Source organism: Chelon labrosus (genome assembly GCF_963514085.1).
Source record: "Chelon labrosus genome assembly, chromosome: 14".
NCBI classification, from domain to species: domain Eukaryota; kingdom Metazoa; phylum Chordata; class Actinopteri; order Mugiliformes; family Mugilidae; genus Chelon; species Chelon labrosus.
The window spans coordinates 15,461,896-15,486,342 of record NC_140347.1 but is presented as its reverse complement, the minus strand read 5'-3'; the positions used below and the strand labels follow the sequence as shown (position 1 = coordinate 15,486,342).

The 24,447-nt window shown below is 41.3% G+C and overlaps 1 protein-coding gene across 1 annotated transcript in view; it reads left to right on the top strand.

The window, feature by feature from the left end:
* Positions 1-24,447, top strand: part of rngtt (RNA guanylyltransferase and 5'-phosphatase) — a 99,886-nt gene that overhangs the window by 36,019 nt on the left and 39,420 nt on the right. The window contains exon 11 of the mRNA XM_084559936.1: positions 6,667-6,831. Within this exon, the coding sequence (XP_084416062.1) occupies positions 6,667-6,831 (165 nt within the window). The remainder of the gene's footprint in view (positions 1-6,666; positions 6,832-24,447) is intronic.

Here is a 24,447-nt window from a genome sequence, read left to right as displayed (position 1 = left end):
GGTGTTCTATTATTGATCTGAGTGCTTCATGCCCACTGAAAAATAGAAAAGAATCTGAATATGATAAAAAAAAATATATATATATTTCATTAAACAGTCTGCTTTCATATTGCTCTAAGTATTGCTTTTACGCAGTCTCTGGAAATAATGTTTCCACAAACAGTTTTAGGCCAAAACAGACTAAAAGCCTCCATGTTTTTGTTAGAAATGTCCCCGGGATGTTGCGCATTAAGCTTGTGTCGACTGGTCCCTACACTGATTTTGTGTGTAATGTAATTTATTCCAGAATCAGTCACGGTGCTTTCAGCAGATTTGTCAGCGCCGTTACTGTTTGTGTCGTATTCATGAGTTCAGTCCTTTACATCCTATAAACTCACAAAGCCTTTATTTCCAGTTCAGGCTGTGCACTGGTGTATAGCAATTAAGATGCGAGTGTGTGTGTGTATACATCGATCAGTCGTAACATTATAACCAACGAGACTTAAAGTGAATAACAGAGATCATCTCGTCATAATGGCACTTGTCAGTAGGTGGATATATTAGGCACCAAGTGAACATTTTGTCCTCATACTTGATGTGTTTGAAGAAAGAAAAAGGGGAAGGATTTGAGCATAACATTATGACCACCTTCCTAATATTGTGTAGGTCTCACTGGTGCCTCCAAAACAGTCGTGACTCATCAGAGAATGGACATGGGCCTTCTGAGGGTGTCCTGTAGTGTCTGGCAGCAGGATGTTGTTAGTGGGGGTCTTTGTGTCCTATGGGTTGAGGGAAGTGGCTTCTGTGGATCATCACACAGATTCTTTATCAGTTTGGGATCTAGTGAATTTGGAGGTCAGGTCAACACCTTGTGCTGTTCTTCATGTTTTTTTTTTTTTAGTTGTTCCTAAACCGTTTTTGTGTGTGTGTCAGGCTGCTGCCATCAAGGAGTGTCATTGCTATGTGGTGGGGGTGTCTGGTCTGGTCTAGGTGGGTGCTACATGTCTAAGTAACATCCACATTAATGCCAGGTCCAAACGTTTCCCAGCAGAACATTGAATTGTCACAAGATGGTCAGTGTTATTTACTTCTCCTGTCAGTGGTTTTAATGTTGTGGCTGATCGGTGTATATCTGCATGTGACAATGCAGAATCTGTTGCCAAGGGATGAGATTTTGGTACTGGAAGGCTTTTGTTTTCCGCTTGTTGTTCGTTTAGTTTAGTTTGAGGAGGATTGGCCTATCGTGTTTGAGCAGGCTTTGGTTGCATGCAGGTAAACAGTCTGTGTGGAAAGCAACAGAGACGGACTGCTCTGTCATACCCGGTCGGAAAGTAAGCTAACACATCACGTTTGTCAAACAAAACGAAGAGGTTAATTTGTTAAGTGAACTCCAGTCCTATTCAACTGTCTATGGCTTCTAGTCGGACTGCAAACGATGCGAGCAGAAAAGAAAGTCTCGGCCAGGATTTGTGTTATCTTTTATCCAGATGTCTCCTGGCTAGACGAAAATGTGTACACTGCCACCAGAGGCAAAGACTTCAGAAATAGCAGATGGATTCCCAGATTGAGATTTGAAATTTTAGTTTCTCCTGTTGTATATCGTACATGAAGCCTGTAAGAGCCAAATGTCCTAAGGTGATTCATGAGATCAGTATCAGAGCAGGTGAAATTGTGACGTATCACCCCGTAGAATCAGAGCTAAGAAAAAAAAAAATGTATATCTCTAATAATACCAGTCTTTATTCCCAGTCATGTTTGGTTAACAGGATCCTTATCTGCTGTGTTTTCCTGTTGAACAGCCGTGGACAGCACATGCCTTGAATCATCCACACTTACATCTTGTTCTGTCCTGATGACACGGCCGCTGACAGATGGTGCCGAATGTGTGGGACATGATACCAGCTGTTGCTCCAGGAGAATGTAGCGTGGTCACGGCAGTCGTCCTAAAAGAACAACAAGTCCTCAAAGAGACACCTAAATGACAGTTTGTCAAAGTTCAGTTCGTCGATGACCTTATTTGAAGTTTCCAAATAGCCAGCCCTTATAAAGCAGCTAAGGCCACATTAAGGACAGGGCAGACTCTAAAACAGATTCACACTCAAGCCGTGCTGCTCCATTATCAAGTCGTTATGGCTAATGTGTTGGAAAACAGTTGGCTGACAACATGGGCATCCCAATAAAGTTGTAAAGGCAGCATGAGGAAAGTCAATATTTACTGTACCTGCTTCCTGATTGGACGACCACATAGAGAAAATTGACCTTAATAGGCCATTTAAGCTTCTCCGTCAGTTTAGACCATACGCAGACCCAGACTCAGTTTAGACCGTCGCAGACCACAAGAGCTGTGATTGATACGCTTGGCAGTAGCGTGTTTCCTCATCAGTATTTTCTCCTGGTTCTTCATCGCCGCAATTTTTGAATCGATAGTTTTGGATCAGTAAACATCCAACACATCAAGGAAAGGTTAACTGAGGAGGTCAGGAGATAGAAACAATTGTGTGACTTGTCTTTGGCGAAATTTCGGCAAAAGTTTCAGTTGCCATTGTTGAAAGATCCAGATGGTGTCCCATGTCCCACTCCGCTTAACTCTTTCTCAGTGACCAAGGTGACATCTTCAAGTTGTTTGGTTTGGAAAAGCAACTATTACCTGCGTATTTACTTCAATTACTTAAATGTTAAGTATCAAAGTGTTACCGTCGTCAAATTAATCAAGAGGCAATATAAATGGGCTGAAGTACAAACCACACTTTAGTCAGCCCCTGATTCACTTTCAAGCTGCACATTCAGAAGTCTGAGTTAGTGTTAGACTTACAAATTTAGTTTCCAAATTGTGTTTAATATATTATTATCATGGTAGGCACGAATACTGTACAATTTAATGGTCATTGTGTGGCTAGAAGTTTCCCTGTGTATTAACTACATTGTTAGTGTAATGACTAATGGCGTAAAATCATCTTATGGGCAGTAACAATGTGGTATAATAGTGGTTGTTTTATTCCGACAACTCAAAAATAAAATAATTGGTTGAATGATAAAGCTGCATTGTACTCGCTTCTATAAGGCGACGTACAGTGCACGAGAAAATTCTGATCTTTTCTGTTTTGCCGACTCATTTAATCATAGCTAATTATTGGTCATCCACCTACTCATCAAAATCTTCCGTCCCTCCATCGTTGCCAATAGTTCCATAGAAAGCTCCTGAGAAAAGAATTGCCCTTTAGCAAACAGTCGGAGCAGAATACAAATGAACTCAGGTAACACCTTCCTGCTCAGAGCCTCTCAATACAGATCAGAGAATATTGATCCATAACACACTGGTGTAGAAGCAATAACAGCGCTAGGGTTTCACCAGTTGTTTATCGGTTCTTATTTTATTTTTGATTCTAGAAAAGGGTAAAAACCTCGTAAAATGTTGTATTGACAATGTTCAGATCTAATCAAATCACTAAATATGAGAGAGAAAATAAGAACTATTGGAATTTGCAGGAGAATCCGAGTCAGTGTTAGACTTACAAGTGTGATGATTGGTTTCTCTACTGAAAGTTACTCAGTGAGTTTTCTAATTCAGAAAGTTTATTTTATTTATCTTTAATCAAAATGCAAAACATTTGCTAGTTTTGGCTTCAGGATTTGATCAATGTCTGTCTTCTATGGCAGTAGACTGAATATCTTTGGGCTTTGGACTGTTGACCAAAGACCAAAAACATCTAAAGTGATGCCATTTTTTTTTTTCAAAATCTTCTGATGTGTAAAAAGGTTTTTTGAGAGTTTTGATGTGGTGAAATTGTTGCCAGTATGATATTTATTTTACATTCATAAAAATTGTAATTGGTTCAGTCAAGACATTTACACTAATAAGAAAAATGAAGGGTCTCAAGATAGTTCCCTGAGGACCTCCAGATGGAAGTTTATGGTGTTTCCATATGTAAATATAATACATTTGGTATAAAATATCGTTAACTGTTTCAAACATCTTTTTTTAATGCAGGTTTTCCATTTTTTAAGTTGTTTTACCAGAGCCAGTGATCACAGTAACAATCATAAAAACTATTTACACTTGCAAAGGTATGTGGTTCTTTGGCAACATGAGGAAGGACAGAAAATAGCCTGATTTTGAAACGGTTTGAAAATGGAAATCTTGCCAATTTATACAAGTCATGAAAATATTTGAAGATTTCATGAAAGGATTTTTAAATTATTTCTTCTCCTCATCACAGCCAGGTGGTTTTATAATTAATTCTGGCAGTTAAGTTGGAATTTGAGCAATTTTTTTATCCTTACGTGAGAAACATTAAATGTCAAATTGTCACGCATTTGTCCAACTGGCAGATTTTCAGAATTCACTACAGCTACTTTTTATGTGCTGATAAAAAGTGAAATCTGTGAGTCATTGTTTTTAGTAATTTTGATCAATTTAGCACCAGAGATATTGTATGTGGTGGCAATTGGCTGATCTGCACCAGCCTGGTTTCATCACAACTCCTCTGCACTGTTTAACACAGTGATGTGGTCATACAGTCACGTTTGGTGTATTTGTTCCCTGTTCTAATTTTCCACCCAAGGTTTGATATTAATAACCGGGGTGCGGCAACTTGAGCTTTGTTCTACTTTTTCCTCTCCCGGTGCTCTGCCAGATGGGTTTTGTTGCCCCTTTACTTCGCTTTCGTGGTCCTGTCTGTCTGAAAGGCGGTGAAGCCTCACGTTGATGTGCTTATCTGTGTCGAGCATGAGTGTGTCTGGCCAATGATGGGCGGAATCAGTTGTCATAGTGACGAAGAGAGAAACAGTTCCACTGTAGTGTGTACTTCTGGCGCTGATATTCCCATGAGCACAATGGATGTCAAGGTCTCGTTGGCTGAGGCTCATCGCATGCAGCTGCACGCTACTCACCTACGGGGGAGCCATAAATAAGAGCTGCATGCAGAGACTTATGGCCACTATGTGTGTAATAGCACTATTTAGGGCTGCAACTAAAAAGCATGCGTTTATGGTTTGGTCTATAAAATCTCTATACTTGGGTTTTGGAAAACTACAGACACATGGTATATCTAAAACAATGGTTAAACTGGACTGGACTTGTTTGCTTTTTAAAGTAGCTTCAGTTCTGAAGAAGCCACTTGAATGAACGGTAAAACATCTTCAAGACAACTGAAAGTCCAATTCCATTTGTTTTAGCTTTATTTTAGATAAACCATGACCTGGATGACTGAAAATCTTCCCAGACGTATTGCCACACTTGAACAACCTTCACCTTGTGCAGGACTCATCCAAGTCGAGTTGCCTTTGCTTAACGTTTAAGATTTCATATATTCACATGTTATAGTCTGGAGCCAGATTGCTTTTGGTAACCAAGAAAAAAAAAAAGTGTTTCCCAGGCTTTCCAAATTAAAAACGCCTTCTGTGCTATTAGTAAAAGGCAGTGGCTGAGATTAGAGCGCCGCCGACATGGAAACTGACACAAGCGTTAGCTTGGAAGCCCAAAATAGTTAGTATGACTTGAGCATGAGTAGAACCTCTTGCATACTTTTTATCAAGTATTAGTAAAGCATCCACTGCTTTAATGCATTTGTCTTGCTACTGTGAGAGGGGTTCATGCGGAGCCTACTGAGCATTGCATCCCGCGGTTGAACAGCCAATCACTAGTGTCGTATTCAAGTTGTAGGGCAAAGGCTAAAATAAAATATGGGCGAGGGAAGAACACGGATTAACTGGCTGGAAGAGATGAGTAGAGTCGATTTAGAAGATCAATAACAATTCTCAAAGAATGCTTGGCTCACTTATAAAGAGGCAGAGAGAGACTAGAAGGCGGTTTATATGTAGTAATGTCACCATGCAGAAAACTAAGGCATGTTGTAAAGGTAACGGCTTTAGACGGCATTTTTAAATGAAATGTGTAAGAGGAAGCTACAGAATGATTTAAAAAAACAGACCCACACTTTAACCACATGCTGTACTTTCAGTGCAGTCTAATTTAGCTCTTAAAGTCTATTTTGCTGATGCCTGTAATGTCCGGTTTTCTTTCTTAATTCAGGTCATAGTTAGTGATTCGTTGTATGGGGCTGCATCATACTCATTATATTCTACCCCCCTCTCTTTGTAAAAATAAACAGAGCGGCCTTAATTGAATTTCGGAACATATTTATATTGGTATAAGTTAGTCCAGTAAAACAGCACATTTTATCCACGACTGGAGAAATGTCCATTTAGTTGAATTTCTTTTGTAACGGTAGAAGTTATTACAAAAGTGTTGTGTTGCAATGCGTTGGATCGTACGACGGTACCTAATAGGGTTGCCGCCGAATGCAGCTGCCAATTCAATTTCCGTCCATTGAGTAGCTCAGCTCCTTTGCTAGTCCTATTTCCATAAAACCCCTTTTCTGCTTCCAAAAATTCAAATTGCTGTGACAGTGGTGTCGGAGTCTGGCACCTTCTGAAAATGCCTCTTTTTGTTGTGCGAAAGAGTCAGTCCTCAAACACACAACAAGTTTGATTTACACTGTCCTCATGGTAGTGATTTTGCAGCTCATTAATCACCTAATATCTGTTTTTAGACTGAATGTCGAGGAGAAACTGCAGTTTTATCCAAATAATTGTGGATAATTGGGTTGAAACGTCTCGCATCTGTGTTTGAAAGAGTCACATCTCCAGGGTGCGTCTAGAGATAACTGGTTGCGTTTTGTCTTTCAGGGACAGCCTGTTGGCCAGTGTGACTTCAACATCCGGCTGTTGTGCATAGAAAAAGAAATCATTTCTCCCCGGATGGAAAAGATGAAGACCGGCCAGATTGACAAAACCAAGGAGCCCTTCAGCGTCCGAAATAAGCCCTTCTTTGACATCCACGCGTCACGCAAGGTAACACCGTCAAAGGTTTTCACTTCCTGACCAGTTCTCCCCCGCATTTCTTTGACAGATGTGACCGAACGGAAACTGTTTTCTGCTTTCCACAAAAAAAAAGAAAAAAACATACAAACACGAGCAACCAACATTTCATACATATTGTATCTTCAAAAGCGACTTGTGAGTCAGTGGCGTCCCAGTTATATCTCTGGAAGTTTTCCAGGGCAGCAGTTCGTCATGGACAAATTGGTCGCAGGTGAGGGGCCAGAGAAAGAGCAGCTGGAACACGTCCACACGCCGATATCTTATGGATACCTCAAAATAGAGAAACAGGCGCTCTCCTGGAGCGAAGCCTGATGGGGGGGGGGGGGGGGGGACTCACAGATAAGCACCCTGTGCTTAGACCTGTTCCCAATGGGACTGATCAGACTTGATGTAGCGTTTGGTAGCGGTCAGCAGTACACCACTGACGTTATTTTAGACTTAGATAGACTTTATTGATCCACAAGGGAAATTGTGTGGTCACAGTAGTTCAGTTGCACATGAAAAAATTTAAATAATTAAACATTCTTGAATACCATTAGTGAAAAAGAAAAATAGATGTAAGATAGTTTTAAAAACTTTAAGATTTGCATATGTACAAAGGAAATTATACATTTCTTGAATTCCTCTCTCTTGGCATCGCGTTAAATTGCTCAGTAATGGTAATGCCAAGAATCATTATGTATTTTTGACGTTGATCCAGTGCATTTTAGGCTGTATTTCCCTTGTAAGCGTCAAAACAATTACCCTTCTCAGGTTATAACACTGTGCTGTAAAGACTGAAAACAGCATCGCTTTTCTGCTGTGAAAAGCTCTTCAGCCTCCCTTCAAAGGCCTGCACTTGTGCCCTACTATCATCTCTGTGGGAGGTCAGAACACACATAATTTGATGTTTTCCCCGGACCAAGATCAGTCAGAAATCTTCGGCGCTGCAGATCAAAGTGTGCTGGACGGAGGAGGGGGAGTTTTAAACGTTTCTTGTGATTCTGTCACATGTCTTCCTCTGCCAGCGCTGATATCTTGGTGTTGTTTTCTGTACTTTCTTAGCATGAATGTGTCGTTGTGTTACCTCCGGTCAAACCCTGCACTGTGCACTGGTCTAAGAGCCTTTACTGAGGGAGCAACCCCGCAAGCTTTGGGGTTCACGTTGATGAAGATACTCAAGAAATGAAGTCACTGGAGCTGTGTCTGGTTTCTGACTGCTCTATTGTGTTTTTCAGCTGCCATCTGCTCTCCATACAGTCATATCTCTGTTGTGTGGGGCATTAAAAGGGAGAAATTGGAATCTGGCTCATTAATTCATAGCTGCACAACTTCATGGCATATTGACCAGAAATTCCTTTCAGGGATATTTCTCTCACAGCCCGTTGTTGTATGATGGCTTTTGTCTGCTGCTAGGCAGCTGTTTTTTATCTCAGACACTTGCACATTCATACAACCATTTCCCAACCAATTGGGGCCATTTATTCCTTTTTGCTTCCTCCACTCGTCCAATTATCGTACAAAGACCTCTTTTTGTATTACAGAATTTGTCCATCAGGACCAACCAGATAATATATTTTGGGGAATTTCCCTCTTGTGTGGATTGAATTCACTTGAGTCGAAAATAAGAGATTTAATTCGTAACTCGGTCTATGGTGCCTGCTCTGCAGCTAATTGCATTTAGCATGTTAGTTTTGGACTTAGTTTGATGAAATACATGCTTAAAAAAGTTATTTTTGTTATACTTTCACTGGTGAATTTGTTGGCATTCATATAATATGAATCATGGCCTTCATTTACCACACATTCAGAAGATTATGGAAAGCATTCAGTAATACACAGGATAAGATGTTATAATCCCTTGTGCCAAAATCCCAGGCAAAACACATTTAGAGGCCCTGTTCAGCTAAGAGACCCTACCAAACCTATGGTCATATAATATGACAATTAACCTATAATCTACATAAACTAAGTAAAAGCTGCTGGCTTGTAAGCCCATTGAGCAGCATAGTTCAGACATTGTAAAACATAAACTAACTAAACGCTGCTGGCTTGTATGGCCCGCTCAGCAGCTAACCATAGCTACCACGTAACAAGAAGACAACAGCAGTATGCAGCATGTCATTGGGGTTTTCAAGTGGGCACCTCCCTTCACCGATGTTTCGTTAAGTTAGGCCCACGACACCTCGAGAAGGCTTAACAGTGACTTCCAGCGTCCTGGAGTCACCCCCCTCCACACTGCCACTGCACAACCCTGTTTCCCTCACCATTCGATGTCTACCAACAGCTAATATAGTAACTAATAACCACGAGCCAAACAAACAAATCTACCATGATCTACCAAAGAAATATATTATCAGTTTTTACATTTGTTGCCAAGATTAATCTTTCTAGCTTAGAAATGGTATAAATAGTTTTTCATCATGGCATAAATTTTCCATGTTGAAATCAAATCAACAAGTAAAGATCTATTGCATTTTAGAGAGCTTTGTAGACCTGGCAATTAGGGCTGGGTAAAATATCAAATCAATTTTTGTTTTTTAAACGGTGTGAAAAATACCTAAATCAAAAAAATCAGTACAACATCCTATCTCATTGCCGCCCATTGACACCTATTAAAAGCATGCTGTATCAAGTCCGCACAAATTACCTCCCTATGCATCCTCAATAAAATGTGCAGGGCAAGAGCACATCTGGGTATTTGAACCATAATTGGTCAGGTCGTAGATTGTATATAAATATAGACAACACGTCCCCACTTCCTCGCGTTGGCCAAACTTGATGGCTATTTTTTGGGGGCTACATGCAGGGCCATCTTGTGGGTTTGGAACCAGAGTCTGCGCATTACGGTCTGAGAGTGGAGCCATGCGGGGCCGCGATATCGATGACCAACCACACTTCCGCCAGACTGATTTGTGTTTTCGTTAAATTGATACTGCACTCTGCTCTACCTCCACCAGTTACAAGGAAATGTTGGATTATACACTGTACGTGTATTTTTAAATGAAATTTTTTTTTACAACTCTCATGGTCCCACGAGGCCGCTTTACGGAGAGGTTGGCATGGTAACTGGTGGTAGCTATTATGTCACATCCTCTTTCTATTGCGTCAAATAACTAAAACGAAACTTGACACTTGAACATGCATCAACATTATATTACTACTGCTACTACTATATTACTATCTGCAATGACAGAAACCATTCTTGGAAAAAATAAATATTTGACGCGTATTTTAGTGTTTTTAAGTTTTGCGCAATTCCAAACTGCTAACATGGAGGGGGTGGAGCTTATGACCTATACTGCAGCCAGCCACCAGGGGGAGCTCTACTTGCTTTGGCTTCACTTTTGAGGAGCTGTTCCTTGGCCATCTTTATACAGTCTATGGGTCACTTGGGCAGCGACTGATGGCGTTTCATGAGTCCACATGTACAGATACGAAGTGGTAAGGGGAAGTTAATAACCAGCTAGTGAACATTGTCCTTACATTTCATAAATTCAGAAAAGTCGTTTCTGATAGGGACAAGGACGAGATAATACCAAAGAAAAGTCGGCACTTTACTTCACCGAGATGGATATCTGTGCTAAGCAAATTTTGTAAAGCGTTTAGTAAAGCAGAACGTAGCAGCACAACATACTAAAAAATTAGTAATGTGTGTCTCTGTAAGGTCGTGATGGAAACTCCATGACCCAGCTCCAAAACCATAACAAAAAAATCCTGTCACCCCAGTGTGATTCCGTATGACAAGATAGGGCGAGTGGGTGTGAAATAATAAGCGCCGGCAGTATGATACACTTAGCTACAGTTGTTGTCAGCAGGCTCATGTTTGGGGAATATCATTTTTTACCTATTTATGACCCTCTATTAGTAGGCATTTCAAGTCTTCCATAGAAATGCCCAAAGTGCCCACGATATCGAACTCCAATCACAGCCTTCGGAGATACCATCCTTATATGTGGTAGTTCTAGTTATTGGCAAACCAGAGCATGGACTGTCTCACAAGCTCTTACATCAACTTATCAATGTTCGCCTCAGTGTTTGGCAACCTGTACAAGACTTTTAATAGGATTTGGGTTTGGCCGTTGCTGCGCATAAAAGAATATGGAGATGGAACTTCTCTCCTCCGGTTATGGATACAGGTGGAATGGCTGAAGAGTCCGTTTGGCAGAGATTTCTATTCCCTCGGCGGAATTAGAAATGGAGTCGAGACTGTGATTTCTGGTCATTTTCTTGCTCACTGAATTCAGTGAAATTGGCAGAGGATCCATTTATTCATATTCCTCCTTGGATTACAGAAATGGCGGCAGCGTTTTGGGCTAACAAAAAGTGATGATGATATTTGCAATTTCCATAGAGAGTGGGATTTTCAAGTCAGAAAAATTTTTTATGTGTTTAGTCCCAACTTTTTCTAACGTTGGGCTTTTCCTGCAATGTGTTCCTAAAACCTTGATGATGAATCCAAAATGCATATTCTCTGTAAATGTCCCACTGCACTTGCGTGTCTAGCTGCAAAAATTAGTCAACAAATCTGATGATCGATCAGTGTTTTTAGCAAAAGGACAAAACTCTCTGCTCCCAGCTTCTAAAATTACACTTGCAAACTGAATGTAATTGGATTTAAGATTGTTATACACAACAAAGGATTTTATAAAATTACCTTTTTTATACTTTTTTTGTTGTTGCAGACCATTTGGCTTTTTGTTTTAATGAATAAGAATGACTGTCTGCCTGCTTCAGCACCTGTCAGACTCCTCCACCCCCTGAATAAATGAATAAACTTTACATATGCCCTGTTTGAATATTTGAATAAGACAAATATTTGCGGAGCACGCGGTAATAAAATGCGACTCATTCCATATTTTTTTTTAATAAAGTCCCGATTTGGTTAAAATTACAAGAATAAATTAGACGGTGTACATTTGTCTTTGCCATTCAGAGTATCTAATATCCCGTGCTCATCTATCACACGTCTAAAGAAATTAGGCCGAAGATGAATTTAGTTCCCCGCAGTCAGATTGATATCTCCAGCTGACACGACGCCGTGCTGCTCGTCCCAGGGGTCCAGATATGGTAAATTGGTGAGAGAATCGGTGTTCTTACCAGAGAGTGGATCTCATCTTGAAATACCTTTTCAAACTGAAATTGAATTTGGATCGACCTGAAAACTAGTTATCTAGATACTGTTGCAAGATTGCAGTCTTTTCACGCAGCTTATCATACTGCAGTAGGTGACATTAGGATTTAGTGAATGCACTGAAATAAAACGGCTGATAGAATTGCCTTTCAATGCACTATCAAACCATAACTGTAGATATGCATTAAAGCCGTTATTTTGTTTGCTGGGTTTGTTTTTTATCTCTTCTGCTACAGCTCCCTCACAAGAATTTAAGTTTAAAAGTGGAACCACATAGTCTCTATCTCAGATTCCTCAATTTGTGGCTTCCAGTGATGAGGTGCCCAGGTCTCGTACGTGTTTCAAAAGCTGCTTCTGTATTTGTCTTGACTCTAGGTTGGTTACAGACAGCAAAAGGTGGCATTTTCCTTATGTGGTGTTTTTAGTAGTGTCTAAGTGTGTTATGTGGCTGTTTATTTTCATATGTCTCGCCTGTCCTGTTTTTAGATGCATTGCTTGTCCTTTATTTATATATGAATTGCACTATAATAACAACACTAAGTATTGTTTTATAGTTTAGTTGCTAAGATCCCTCCGGTAGAAAACAGATGTACTCTTGAGCCTCTTACACGTATAAAGTGGTTTGGTTGCAAGTGGATGTTCCAGGTTCTGGTTGCCTAGATATAATCCTCTTGTATAATTCCCAGCTTTATACACCGATCAGCCACAACATTAAAACCTCTGACAGGAGAAGTAAGTGACATTGACCATCTTGTGACAATACAGTGTTCTGCTGGGAAGCTTTTGGACCTGATATTTGTGTGGATGATACTTAGACATGTAGCACCCACCTAGACCAGACCAGACCAGGCACCCCCACCCCATAGCAATGACACTCCTGGATGGCAGCAGCAGGATCAAAAAAACATGAAGAACAGCACAAGGTGTTGACCTGGCCTCCAAATTCACTAGATCCCAAACTGATCAAGTATCTGTGGGATGATCCACAGAGGCCCCTCCCCTCAACCCATAGGACCCAAAGGCCCCCACTAACAACATCCTGTTGCCAGACACCACAGGACACCCTCAGAAGACCCATGTCCATTGTTTTGGAGGCACTAGGGAGACCTACACAATATTAGGAAGGTGGTCATAATGTTATGCCTGGTCGGTGCTTTTTCCAACTTTGAGATTAGATCAACTTTGTACCCACCTGCTTCAGCTATGTAATTTCGTTCAACATTTCTTGTAATGCTGTTCATTTTTTTTGAATGCATCATTAATTATTTGCGCAGTATTTCTCCGCATGGGACGTGGACAAATATTCCTTTGAGGTACATTTATAACAGATTGAAAAAATGTGCGATTCGCTTGGGATTAAATTTGCTTTAAGTATTAACAATCACACGTTTATCTGATTTAAAGCAGCATTATAAATCTAATACAGTTATCTAATCCAACCAAATGACATCCCTCTTCTAGCTTCACTTTTTTGATTGTGTGTTTCCTCATGTAGGAAAACTCAATTCCCTACTTAGGTTTTGTTGAGGTTGAAGCTAATTACCTACACCAATGTGTCGGGTTTAAATCAGGTTAATATCTATATTAGTACTGGGTTAATTGTCAGTTGTGCCTGTCGTGATGCTGCCCACACCTGATGAACATTTACAGAATCTGACCTGACATCATTTAATTTATTTGCTGTAAACATGAGATGTTACAAAATCACTCCAAAGAAAAACCAATACACATTTTATTATTTTTTTTATTTTTTTTTATTAAACCTATAACTTATCTCTGCGGAGCCCGAGAGAGGTGGTGCTGCTAATAAAGTTATTTTTTGGGGGGAGAAAATGGACCAGCTGTGCTCGACTGCAGGAAGCTACATCATCATTACGGCTGTAATTATGAACAATTGCTTGTTTATCTCAGGCCAAATTCTGGGTCCCACACAGTCAAAGGCCGGAACGAGAAGACTCTTTAACCTTTTTCCTGACTCACCGTCCTCTCCGGTGGGTTTGGACGTCATTAACAGTCCTGAAGTCCGTGTGAATGTTCACCTCTCGTAGTCCTCTTGTTGTTTTGCTACGTCAGATTCCTGCTTCTTCAGTCCCAAGAAAGTAACTCCTCCTGAACAGCATGTCTCATTAGCTGAGAGCTGTCAGTCTGGCTCCTTGGAGCTCACTGACCTCACACCTCTATCAGTTGTGTCTCCAGCTGTAGGAGATAGAAAAGCTCGACACCAGGTCTTGATCTATATATGATGTTGTTTTATTAACAATGTAAGAATCACGGTTTGATATTCTTCTGAATCAGAGCTCGATACCTGAGCTCCTGAGATGATTCAAGACGTACTGTATCACCCCAAATTCATTAAGACGTAGATGGTTCTTTGGGTTTACCTTGAGTGTCTTTGTCATGCCACGATGTTGCTTTAAGCCTTTTGCTGGATAATGGCTGCACTAGTGATGTAAAATTTCCATTGCTGATTGACAAAAGCTCTTTAAGCCATCAGCAAATCATTTTCGGCATCAAATCTGCCAGAAACAGAAGATGAGGAATCTTCTTCAAGACGTTTCGCCATTCATCCAAGTGAACTTAACCTAAACTCTCCACCAGGGTGGTGAAAGGTGGAAGGTCTTCAAGAAAATTCCAACAAGTCCCGTCACCTTTGTTTTTGCTTTGTTTTTTTGGATATACCTTGACCTAGAGATATACGGTGTAACCTATGCGCATAGGCGATGCCGGCCATTTATACTTGTGCGCTCGTCAATCTTGCTCGCCCTGTCTTTTTTGCTTGCCAGCCGGGTTGATTTTTGTTTCTACTTCACTTTCAACAATGGCGACTAAAACTTTCGCCGAAATTTCGCCGAAGACAAGACCTCCTCAGTTAACCTTTCCTCGATTTGTTCCATCTGTATTGATCCAATACAATCAATTCGAAAATTGCCGAGATGGAGAAGCAGCCAGAAATGCTAAAGAGGAACATGCTGCTACCAAGAGGACAAATCACAGCTCTTGCGGTCTGCGTCGCCATGAAGTGTAGTTAAATTTGTGGGGAGGTGCGTGTCAGTTACGCCGTTGGGGTCTGAGCTGTCGCCGTAGCTACGCCGTCAAATTGAAGCAGAAGTCTGAACCGCGCGTAAGTCTACAGTTTTTTTATTAATTCAAATTACAAACCGAAATGTGTGAATACACAAATCAGCTCAGCTACTTTATGAAATAGCATTCACCATCCTGCACCTCTGGCTTCAGTAAATACACACATCCTCCACTGTTAAGTTCAAGAACAAGCTGCACTTCATAACCTTCATTTTCTCTCTCTCCTGCTGCTGCTGCTGCTGCACCCACTCACAGAGGGAAACATGTCGATGACTGTATAAGGGCTTATGCTGCTTGGGAGAACACACAACATGGACTCGATGACTAATGTTTGTTTACCTCAGTTGCTTTGAGATTTTTTAGTTTTCTTCAAAGCCTCCAAGACATTATGCAACAACCGATGATGCATGGCATATATCTATACCGTAAAGGTCGGATTTGCTGGAGAGAGAGAGAGCTCTGCTGAATCCGTGGCAATCTCTCTGTCTCCTTTTTTTTTTTTATATATTTGTTCTGATTGCTTGTTCTCCGGGTGCCTTCAAGGCTCAGAGTTGATGTGCTGAAGGAAAGGAACATGCGTCCTTGGGGTCAGGTCAACCGGTGTGTGAAATGAACTCTTTCTTTAGATGTTCTTTAGACTTTCGTGTTTATTCTGCCCTTCACGACTCTGCCTGGGGTCTGCTGTCTCTCCATTTGATTCACGGTGAGTTCATGATGTCCGTGCCTCCAACCCTGACAAAAATAAGTTCTTCTGAGATAACCTGCACAGCTGCCCATCAGCCCCCGAAGATATTTAATATTTAACCATTTATTTATTTTAAAGTGAACATCCCCTAGCCTTTCTCTAAGTTTCATAAAAACTCCAGTGCTGTGTATTTATTTTTTTGTTGATAACATCCGAGTTTAAAACTTAAAGTGGGCATTTCCCACAGCAGCTGTTGGCTGGCTGTAACCTGAAAGGTGAAATTATTAGTGTCAAGGTATCGACTTCTGTGATGCCCTGCGGACTAGAAAATATCACACTGTTGATCCATAAGGTTCTTATGAGCGCCGAAGCTGTCACTGTCAACAGTCCCTTGACAAAATTTAGCTTTTGGAAGGACATGTTGGGTATTAGTATTTTCTCAGGTGGTGGGAAAATAGAAGGAAATGAATGTTGTTTACGTAAATAATAATTAAAAGGAAAAGGGAAAGGATGAGGATTAAATCATCGTCAAGGTCATTTTCCGCCAGTACAACATCACTTTTTAGTTTAGTTTTTAGTTTTTAAAAGACATGCTTTAATTACACTGATCAGGCATAAAATTATGACCACCTTCCTAATATTGTGTAGGTCTCCCTTGTGCCTCCAAAACAGTTGGGACTCATCAGAGAATGGACATGGGCCTTCTGAGGGTGTCCTGTTGTTGTCTAAGTAACATCCACATGAATGCCACGTCCAAAAGTTTCTCAGCGGAACATTGTACAAGATGGTCAATGTTATTTACTTCTCCTGTTAATGGTTTTAATGTTGTGGCTGATCGTTGTGTATTACTTGATTTTATTTCTGTACTTCTGCACAATAGTGTCTCAAATAAGAGTTTCCAGGGACAGCCTTAGAGTGCATGCAGATCTGCATTCACATACCAGGAAGTAGCACTGAAAATGTGCAGTTGCATAAAATAAACGTTAATTTTTGCAAAGATTCAGTACACGGTGAAACTTTAAAGTTGCTGTAATTCCTGCCTAATCTAATGCAAAGTTTATGCTTCTGCATCAGTTTGACGCCGTAGTTATGGCAACAGCCAAGACCCTAACACCTTAGCCTTACTTACAGATATGTAACTACACGTCATGGCGACACAGACCGCGAGAGCTGTGATTGGTCTGCTTGGTAGTAGCATGTTTCTGCTTTAGTGTTTCTGGCTGGTTCGTCATCTCCGCAATTTTCGAATTGATTGTTTTGGATCAATAAAAATAGAACACACCAAAGAAAGTTTGACAGAGGAGGTTTGACGGTACAAGCATTTTGTACGACTTGTCTTCGGCGAAAGTTTCAGTCGCCATTGTTGAAGCAGGAAGCAGGAAGTAGAAACAAAATTGAACCCGACTAGCGTTTGGGTGGCGTTTTTGCAGAGCGAGCCAGACTGACAAGAGCACAAGTATAAATGGCTTGCATCAAGCTACAAGCGAGGCATAAACTGGCCTTAATTATGTAATTATGTCAGTCATTAACTGACATTTCTGAGCTTTTCTGATACGGGTCCTGTTAATGTTTTAACTAAATAATGTGATCACTCATCCAAATAAATAAATCTTGATTCATCCTGACAAGTTCTTTGTACCTTCAAACACAACGTCAAACCTTTCACCTGTCAGACATCCATCACACGTCAGTCACTCAGGACAGACAGTCTCCTCTCATACAGAGCACGGTGCTGGACCCAGTGCCTGGCTTCCTCCTGGCCGTTGCCTCTTCCCTCTGACTCTCTTTCTGTCTGTCAACAACAACAACAACTATGTGTCTGAGTGAGTGGGCTGCGTTCACCACTGCAGTGTGTCGTAGTCGGTTTTATCTTTCGTCTCCCGGAGAGGTTGATTTGTCTAACTGGCAGTTGTGTAGCTGCGGCACAGACTGGCGCTGGTCGAAGTCCGATCTCTACACCAGCATAATCTTGTTTAGTTGCTCTCTTCCACGTTGCCCAGACTCTCTCTGACTCTTGTGTCTCCTCTTAAATACTGATGAACGTGATTGTCAAACTCTTTTTACAGTCATTGACGCTCACCAATGGCTCAACGTCGACGACAAAAACACTCATACACCATTATAAAGGTATTAAACTACCAATGTTTCAGTTATTAAGGTTTCGGTTGGTAGTGTCGTTGTACTGGACCAGGATTTTATTCATTTTGATCCTTTTTTTTCTGCTCTTTAGATATATTTTTCTCATTTCACAGTAGGAACTCAGGGGTAATGTTATAGTCACTCATCGAGACACATGTCCAGTTCACCACCCTTTCACTCTGTAACAGAATTCAATTTCATGCTGTGCCTTAGTCTCGTGCCGCCCTTATACTGGTTTAATCCTCCCAAGTGTTAACGTCTCCGTTCATTCTTTCCCCCGTTAAAGCGCATGACTTTGTGAGACGTTACCTTGATCATGCTTTTTATGGAACGTCCCATATCCATCTAAAGACAATTTAAGGAAGGGCGTTGAAATCCGCCAGACTGCCTAACCTGGTTTGACTCCGGGGCCGGCTGGTGGTGAAGCAGCCCTCCCTGCGCACTCTGATGTGGGTTTTTCATTTAATAGAGGGAACTGCATCGCTTCAGAGAGCCATTCACATTAGGGCTGAAAGGAGCCTCTAGCAACAGCCCCGTGCTCTGACTGGAATATCAATCCATCCTCTCCACCTTTGATTCAGCCCCCGCACCTAAACCTCCTCGCAGCAGTGAGGGTGAGCAGACGGCAGGCAAATACAAAGGCTTCAAGAAAAGGAAAGTGGATCATCTCATTGCAGGTGTGCTAAGGAAGAAAGTTGATAATGCAAAGCGAATGAGCCGCAGCATTTCTTTGTCACTAAGAGTGTGCTTCATTATCCTGCTGTATACATATTAATAGAGCATACATACGTGATGCTAATTGTTTACTCCACTTTCAGAGTGAGTGACTTAAAAAGCCCGTCAGTCCCTCATCTGTTAGCATACAGATCTTCTTCAGTTTATGCATATTTTTGCACCTTGTTATATTTTCGTCACTTACACCTTTTGCGATGGTTTTGTTAATATGCACATTGTTGAATCAGAGACTATTCAGGTTCTACAATACGCGTCTCAGTTTGCTTTCTCCTTTCCCGGGTAGACGACACCTTGACTGGAAATGAGTAGAAAGTCGTATTGTGCATTCACCTCATTTCTGCTTGTTTTGTATTCCAGCCGATCCATTGTGGTCCCTTGCCCATACAATCCATTACACTTAACCACACCAGGAAATGAACGTCCAAGGTCAAGTTTGAATCTAAAGTTCTCCTCGTGGGACTTTTTTTTTTTCCCCCTATAGCGAAACACAACACGGCCTGGAGACAGAAATGCTACAAAACCGCTACAGATACACAAGACGATTTTATTCAGAAGCAATAAATGTCCATTCATTTTACCACAGTTATGATTAAAAGTTTGTCCCACAAAAATCCTTCCAAGTAACAGCTTGTAGGACTTCATATTTTCCCACTTGACACGCTTTGTTAAATCGTCAGTCTCGCAGATCTCAGTTTCATTCTCTTTGGCGACACTTATGACAAAGAGTGGTCATTGCCAGATGTTTCCAAACCTCATTTCTCATTTCTAATGCTGTTACCTGGGTGACATCGTCAGTGAGTGGAACGTTTGCTCTTCCTAATGTGTCTGGATGCAACATTAAGGCCGGGTGACGGATCGCGCGTCATTAACCGCGCTTGCGATTTCGTGTGGGAATGCTTCTGCAGACGCCCAGTCATGAGTACTGCGAAAGCGTAAAGGAAATTCACATAATTTCATCAGTGGGCAATAATCTCAATTGCCACTTTGCAACAGATAGTGACATGAAGACATTTATTTAGATTAAAACCTTCAAAGTTGGTCTTCTAAGTTAGTTTGCAGCTGATTCTGGCTTTGCCACAGGTACAGGAGATTGGTGTGATCCAGTAATAGCAACACAAAAGTCATTACAGCATACAGAAGGCAGCACAGATTTCCGGTGTACTTGATGTGTTTTCCTTGGCTGACAAGGTGCTGTTTCCACCTGTTTCTGTAATTGTCAAGTGATTTTTTTCTCCCCGTGCATCGAGTCTTTTGGATCATTACATAGCTCCTGTCACAAATCGGACTGGGGTTTAAACGAACAACGGGTCACTGATCAAAACAAAATTTACCTGCAACAATTTGATTTGCTCGGTTGTCTAATGAAAATAAGGCTTTGCTCTGTGGAAGACGGATCACGGGGAGAACAAAGTGTGACGCTGAATGGCGAACCAGATATAATTCATCACCGTGTCCGTGTTGTGTGAAATGAACTCAAACACGAAATACTGGAGAGGAAAATGTTCCAACGTCCATCACCCTGACATTCGCTCTCCTGGGGGAAGACGCTGCTTAGCTTGAGAGCGGCTGATTTGTCTCCCCAAGCGCTTCCTTTGTCCCGTCTCTGCCCTGCAGTCTGCAACGAAAGCTTGATCTCTTAATGGGGCTTTGCTGTTTTGTTGCCGCCTACACAACCCTACTGCACCGGGCTCAGCTTTGTGTTTCCTTCCTAAAGAGGTTCACCGTGAAAGCAGGGTCACTGCCCGCTCTCTGCGTTATCACTCCGAGGAACTTCCTCTCCGTAGGAGGATGTGTGAGTGGAAGACTTCTCCCTGCTTATCTTACCATCCGAGGTTCACTGTGCTCGCCGAAGGTGGTGGGTGGGTGTGCTAAGATGGCAGGAGAACTGAAATGGAACTCCCAGATCTTAACGCCTACGCGCCGTTCCCTCACAACGGCACCAGTTCTTTTTAGTCTGGCTATCTGCCTTCTCCATGTCAGCACGGTTGTCAAGCATTGTGTGATCTGCTGTGACTCATTCAACATTCTGGGGAGCACTGATGTTGCTCTGCTTTCTCTGCAGATACAGCTGGGAGTGAACGGTTTTCTGTAGCTCAAGTTAAATGTATGCAGCCCCTCCTCTAAGGGCTAATGACTTCACTTATTTTCCTGGAGCACATCATCTAAAGACATACTGATGTTTAGCACCGAAGTACTTGGTGAAAATGTGAAATTATCCAGGGCTATAACCGGCACTGTAAAGCTTGCAATGCAAAGCTCAAAGCTGTTGTCCTCAAGGGTGTAGAAAAACCCAGTGCAGTCTATTTGCTATAGAGAGCTAAAGTAAGAGCTGAATTTTGGGGGTTCTCCTCATACACCACTTGTTCAAAATCATGCTTAGAATTGAAATAGTGCAAATGACTAAAAATCACATCATTCTTCTTAAGATCTAGACGACTGCAGATCACCACCTCAGCAACAGAGACATATCCTTGGGCGGAAAATGAAGTCAACTCAGACGTGTCCAATAATTGCTGGACATTTGAGGCATGCTCCAAAAGTCAAGCCACATAGACCTAGACCATAACCCTAACCCTTCATGTTAAGACGCCCAACTTTACAGCAAATCTGTAGACTCACAGGTCACTTGCCATCTACTTAGACGTCAGTCAAACTCAGCCCCACTCATTCTCCAACTCTTAGACCATTCAGTACATGTCAAACAACCCAAACACTTATAGGACATCGGCTAAACAGTTCCTACAGAACAACTACAAAACATAGTAGGTCATGGGTTGCGTTGTGTTAAGTCTGGAAGGAACTATACACTGATCAGGCACAACATTATGACCACCTTCCTAATATGATGTAGGTCTCCAAAACAGTTGACTGTGACTCATCAGGACATGGTCCTTCTGAGGGTGTCCTGTGGTGTCTGGCAACACAATGTTATTAGTGGGGGCCTTTGGGTCCTATGGGTTGAGGGGAGGGGTCTCTGTGGATCATCCCACAGATACTTGATCAGTTTGGGGTCTAGTGAATTTGGAGGCCAGGTCAACACCTTATGCTGTTTTTCATGTTTTTTGAGTTGTTCTTAAAGCATTTTGTTCTGCTGGGGATGGCTGCTGCCATCAAGGAGTGTCATTGCTATGGGGTGGGGGTGCCTGGTATGGTCTAGGTGGGTGCTACATGTCTAAGTAACATCCACATGAATGCTATGTCCAAAAGTTTCCCAACAGAACATTGTATTGTCACAAGATGGTCAATGTTATTCACTTCACCCGTCAGTGGTTTTAATGTTGTGGCTGATTGGTGTAAATACACACAAAAAGCAATCAAAAGAATATATTAAATATATACCATAATTGGCGCCAACCAAAACCCTTCTTCAAGAATCCTAAAGGTCACTCCACAGAGGCTTTGTCTTACTTTATATACAGATATCACTGCTGCCATCCTGGTAACATTTCTCCGAAGCAGTCATTTTTATTTATTTGCTGACAAATGGACTGTTCGACTGTGAAGTCTTAATTGTTTCTACAGTGCAGTCATGTGCACGGGCATGTGAGCAAGCACTCCACTAATTGACTGCTGTTTGTGGCGATGTGCAAAGCGGCGTAGCACTGTGCCGTCAAAGTCAATAAAAAGAAGGCACCCATATGAACATGACAAATGTTCTCTTGAGAGAGGAAATGCATTTAAAATGTTTGCGAGACCTCAACAAGACATCACGTTTTCGATGAGAAGGGCTGAAAATACTTTAGTTTATCTACATCAAAATTAACAGTGTTTGAAAACCACATTTAACACATTTAATTTCTTTGTAAAACTGATGAAAGAAATTCTAATTGAGAGATTACAGAGACTTACAAAGGAACAAAGGCTCGCCCGGTACTTTGGCTCTATTTTACCTGATAATTCCCACATTTATGCGTTATTACCTCCTTGTATCCACATTCATTTCGGCATATGCATAAATATCGTCAGTTGCAGCCAATTTTATCCGACATTATAAAGTAAAATCTGCTCACTTCAAAGAGATTTTCTGCAAAAGACTAACTGTGCCATTATAGACCACAGACCAATGTAATGACCAACAGACTTGTCTGAAAATACTTCTTTCAGGAGCGTCGCCGTCTCTCTTACAATCTCATAGCGCTTCTGTATATGGAAATGTTTCTGCCGCCTTGCATTAAATATAAATCAAGTTACGTTGCATTCCCCACGTCCTCGTATTCGTGATAGGTTATAATTTGGTTTGTCTCCAAGCAGCACCAGAACAGCTGATGACGATCTGTCATCTCCTGCACAATGAATGTGTCTTGGCTCATCTCAGCTCATCTCGGCTCCAATGTCTGTTGACAGTCTTCATATCTGCAGAGCGCTTTGCCGTCTCTTAGTCAACAGGCACTTTGCAGCGTATGGCCATGCCTGCTTATTGAGAAAAAATAAATAAATGCCAGAGCTGTACAATAAGCATGTGAGTATGTGGGCATTGGTAATTAAAATTTCATCATTTAATTTTATCGTCTCTATTCTTCCAACAGGAGACGTCATAAAAGGGCACTCTGTGCACGGCTGTTGTTCCACCTTCCAATACTTTCCTGCGTTGTTTTATGCTTCGGTTCATCTTGATGCCTCGGATATGTGATACCTGATATCCACTGCAGTGCGCTAATGCATTTGCTTTCTATTTTATTGACCAGCGCCCCTTCCTGCCTTCCTTGACTAAATATATTCACCCCCTGCACGAATGTACAGAATAGGAAAGATGCGTTATCAAATATTCACATAAAGCACTGCAGAAATACCTCCTCTGACATAATGATGCTCCTGTGACTCATCTTCCCTCCAGCCACTGACGAAAGCACACTTCTTTTGATAAATGAAGAAATTACCCAAAACGTCTTTTGAACCTACACATTTCTTTTTTATAATAATTTTTTGGTTGGAGTGCAGTGAGCTGTAAAGACAATACTCAATCGTTGTGTGGCGTAAAAAACTGAACAAAGAGCTGAAAGTGCTCTGCAGTGCTAGGCGATGATTCTGTTCTGCTCGCACCTTTCACACCAAACCCAACTTTCCTATAATCCCTTTTTGTTTTTTTGCACTTATTTGGCTGATTTGAATGATCACTGTGATTCTGCTGTCTCGCCGCCCGTCTCCTCGCTGAAAACCCTCGCATAGAGTGTCTGTGTAGTTACGTGCAGTCATATATTAGGTTTGGACATTGGCATTACATTACAGCAGACACTTTGCGAGGCATACGATACGTTTTTTTATATCGATTTCTTACATCCCGAGCAGCGGCGGCGGCAGATCTCTCTTCATTCCTGTGCAGTATGGAAGAACGCTCAAATTAAAGTTTATGCGCTAAGTTTTATTTTCAACCAAGACAGAGGTTCCTTGAATTGCAGCTTTGTGTTATTATCTTCAGTTACATACATACATGCATTTCAAATACCCCTGAAGATTGAGCCCTTGGCTAACCCCGTCTGTCATCTTCACGTCGCCTCTCAACCGTCAAGCTTGCAAAAGCGGCGCAGTGCTGATATTCATACTTGGCTGCACAGAATTTGTGAAGTTTTTCCTTCTCTGCCTTTCATTGTGTTTGAAATTAAACACTTGAACGGTCTGTTAATGGTCACACAGATACGGAAGTGTATGCTTCCACTGTCTATTGTAAAAATAAAAAAAAAAAAACCAGCATAAGGGAGGAAAGAACGGGTTGTAATAAAATAAAACATATGGTCTTAATCAGTTCTCTGTGTAATGATAATATATTGGCAGTTATTTATATGATAATGTGTTTCAGTGATGGTTTTCTGCAAACAAGAACTGCTAATAGCTCATT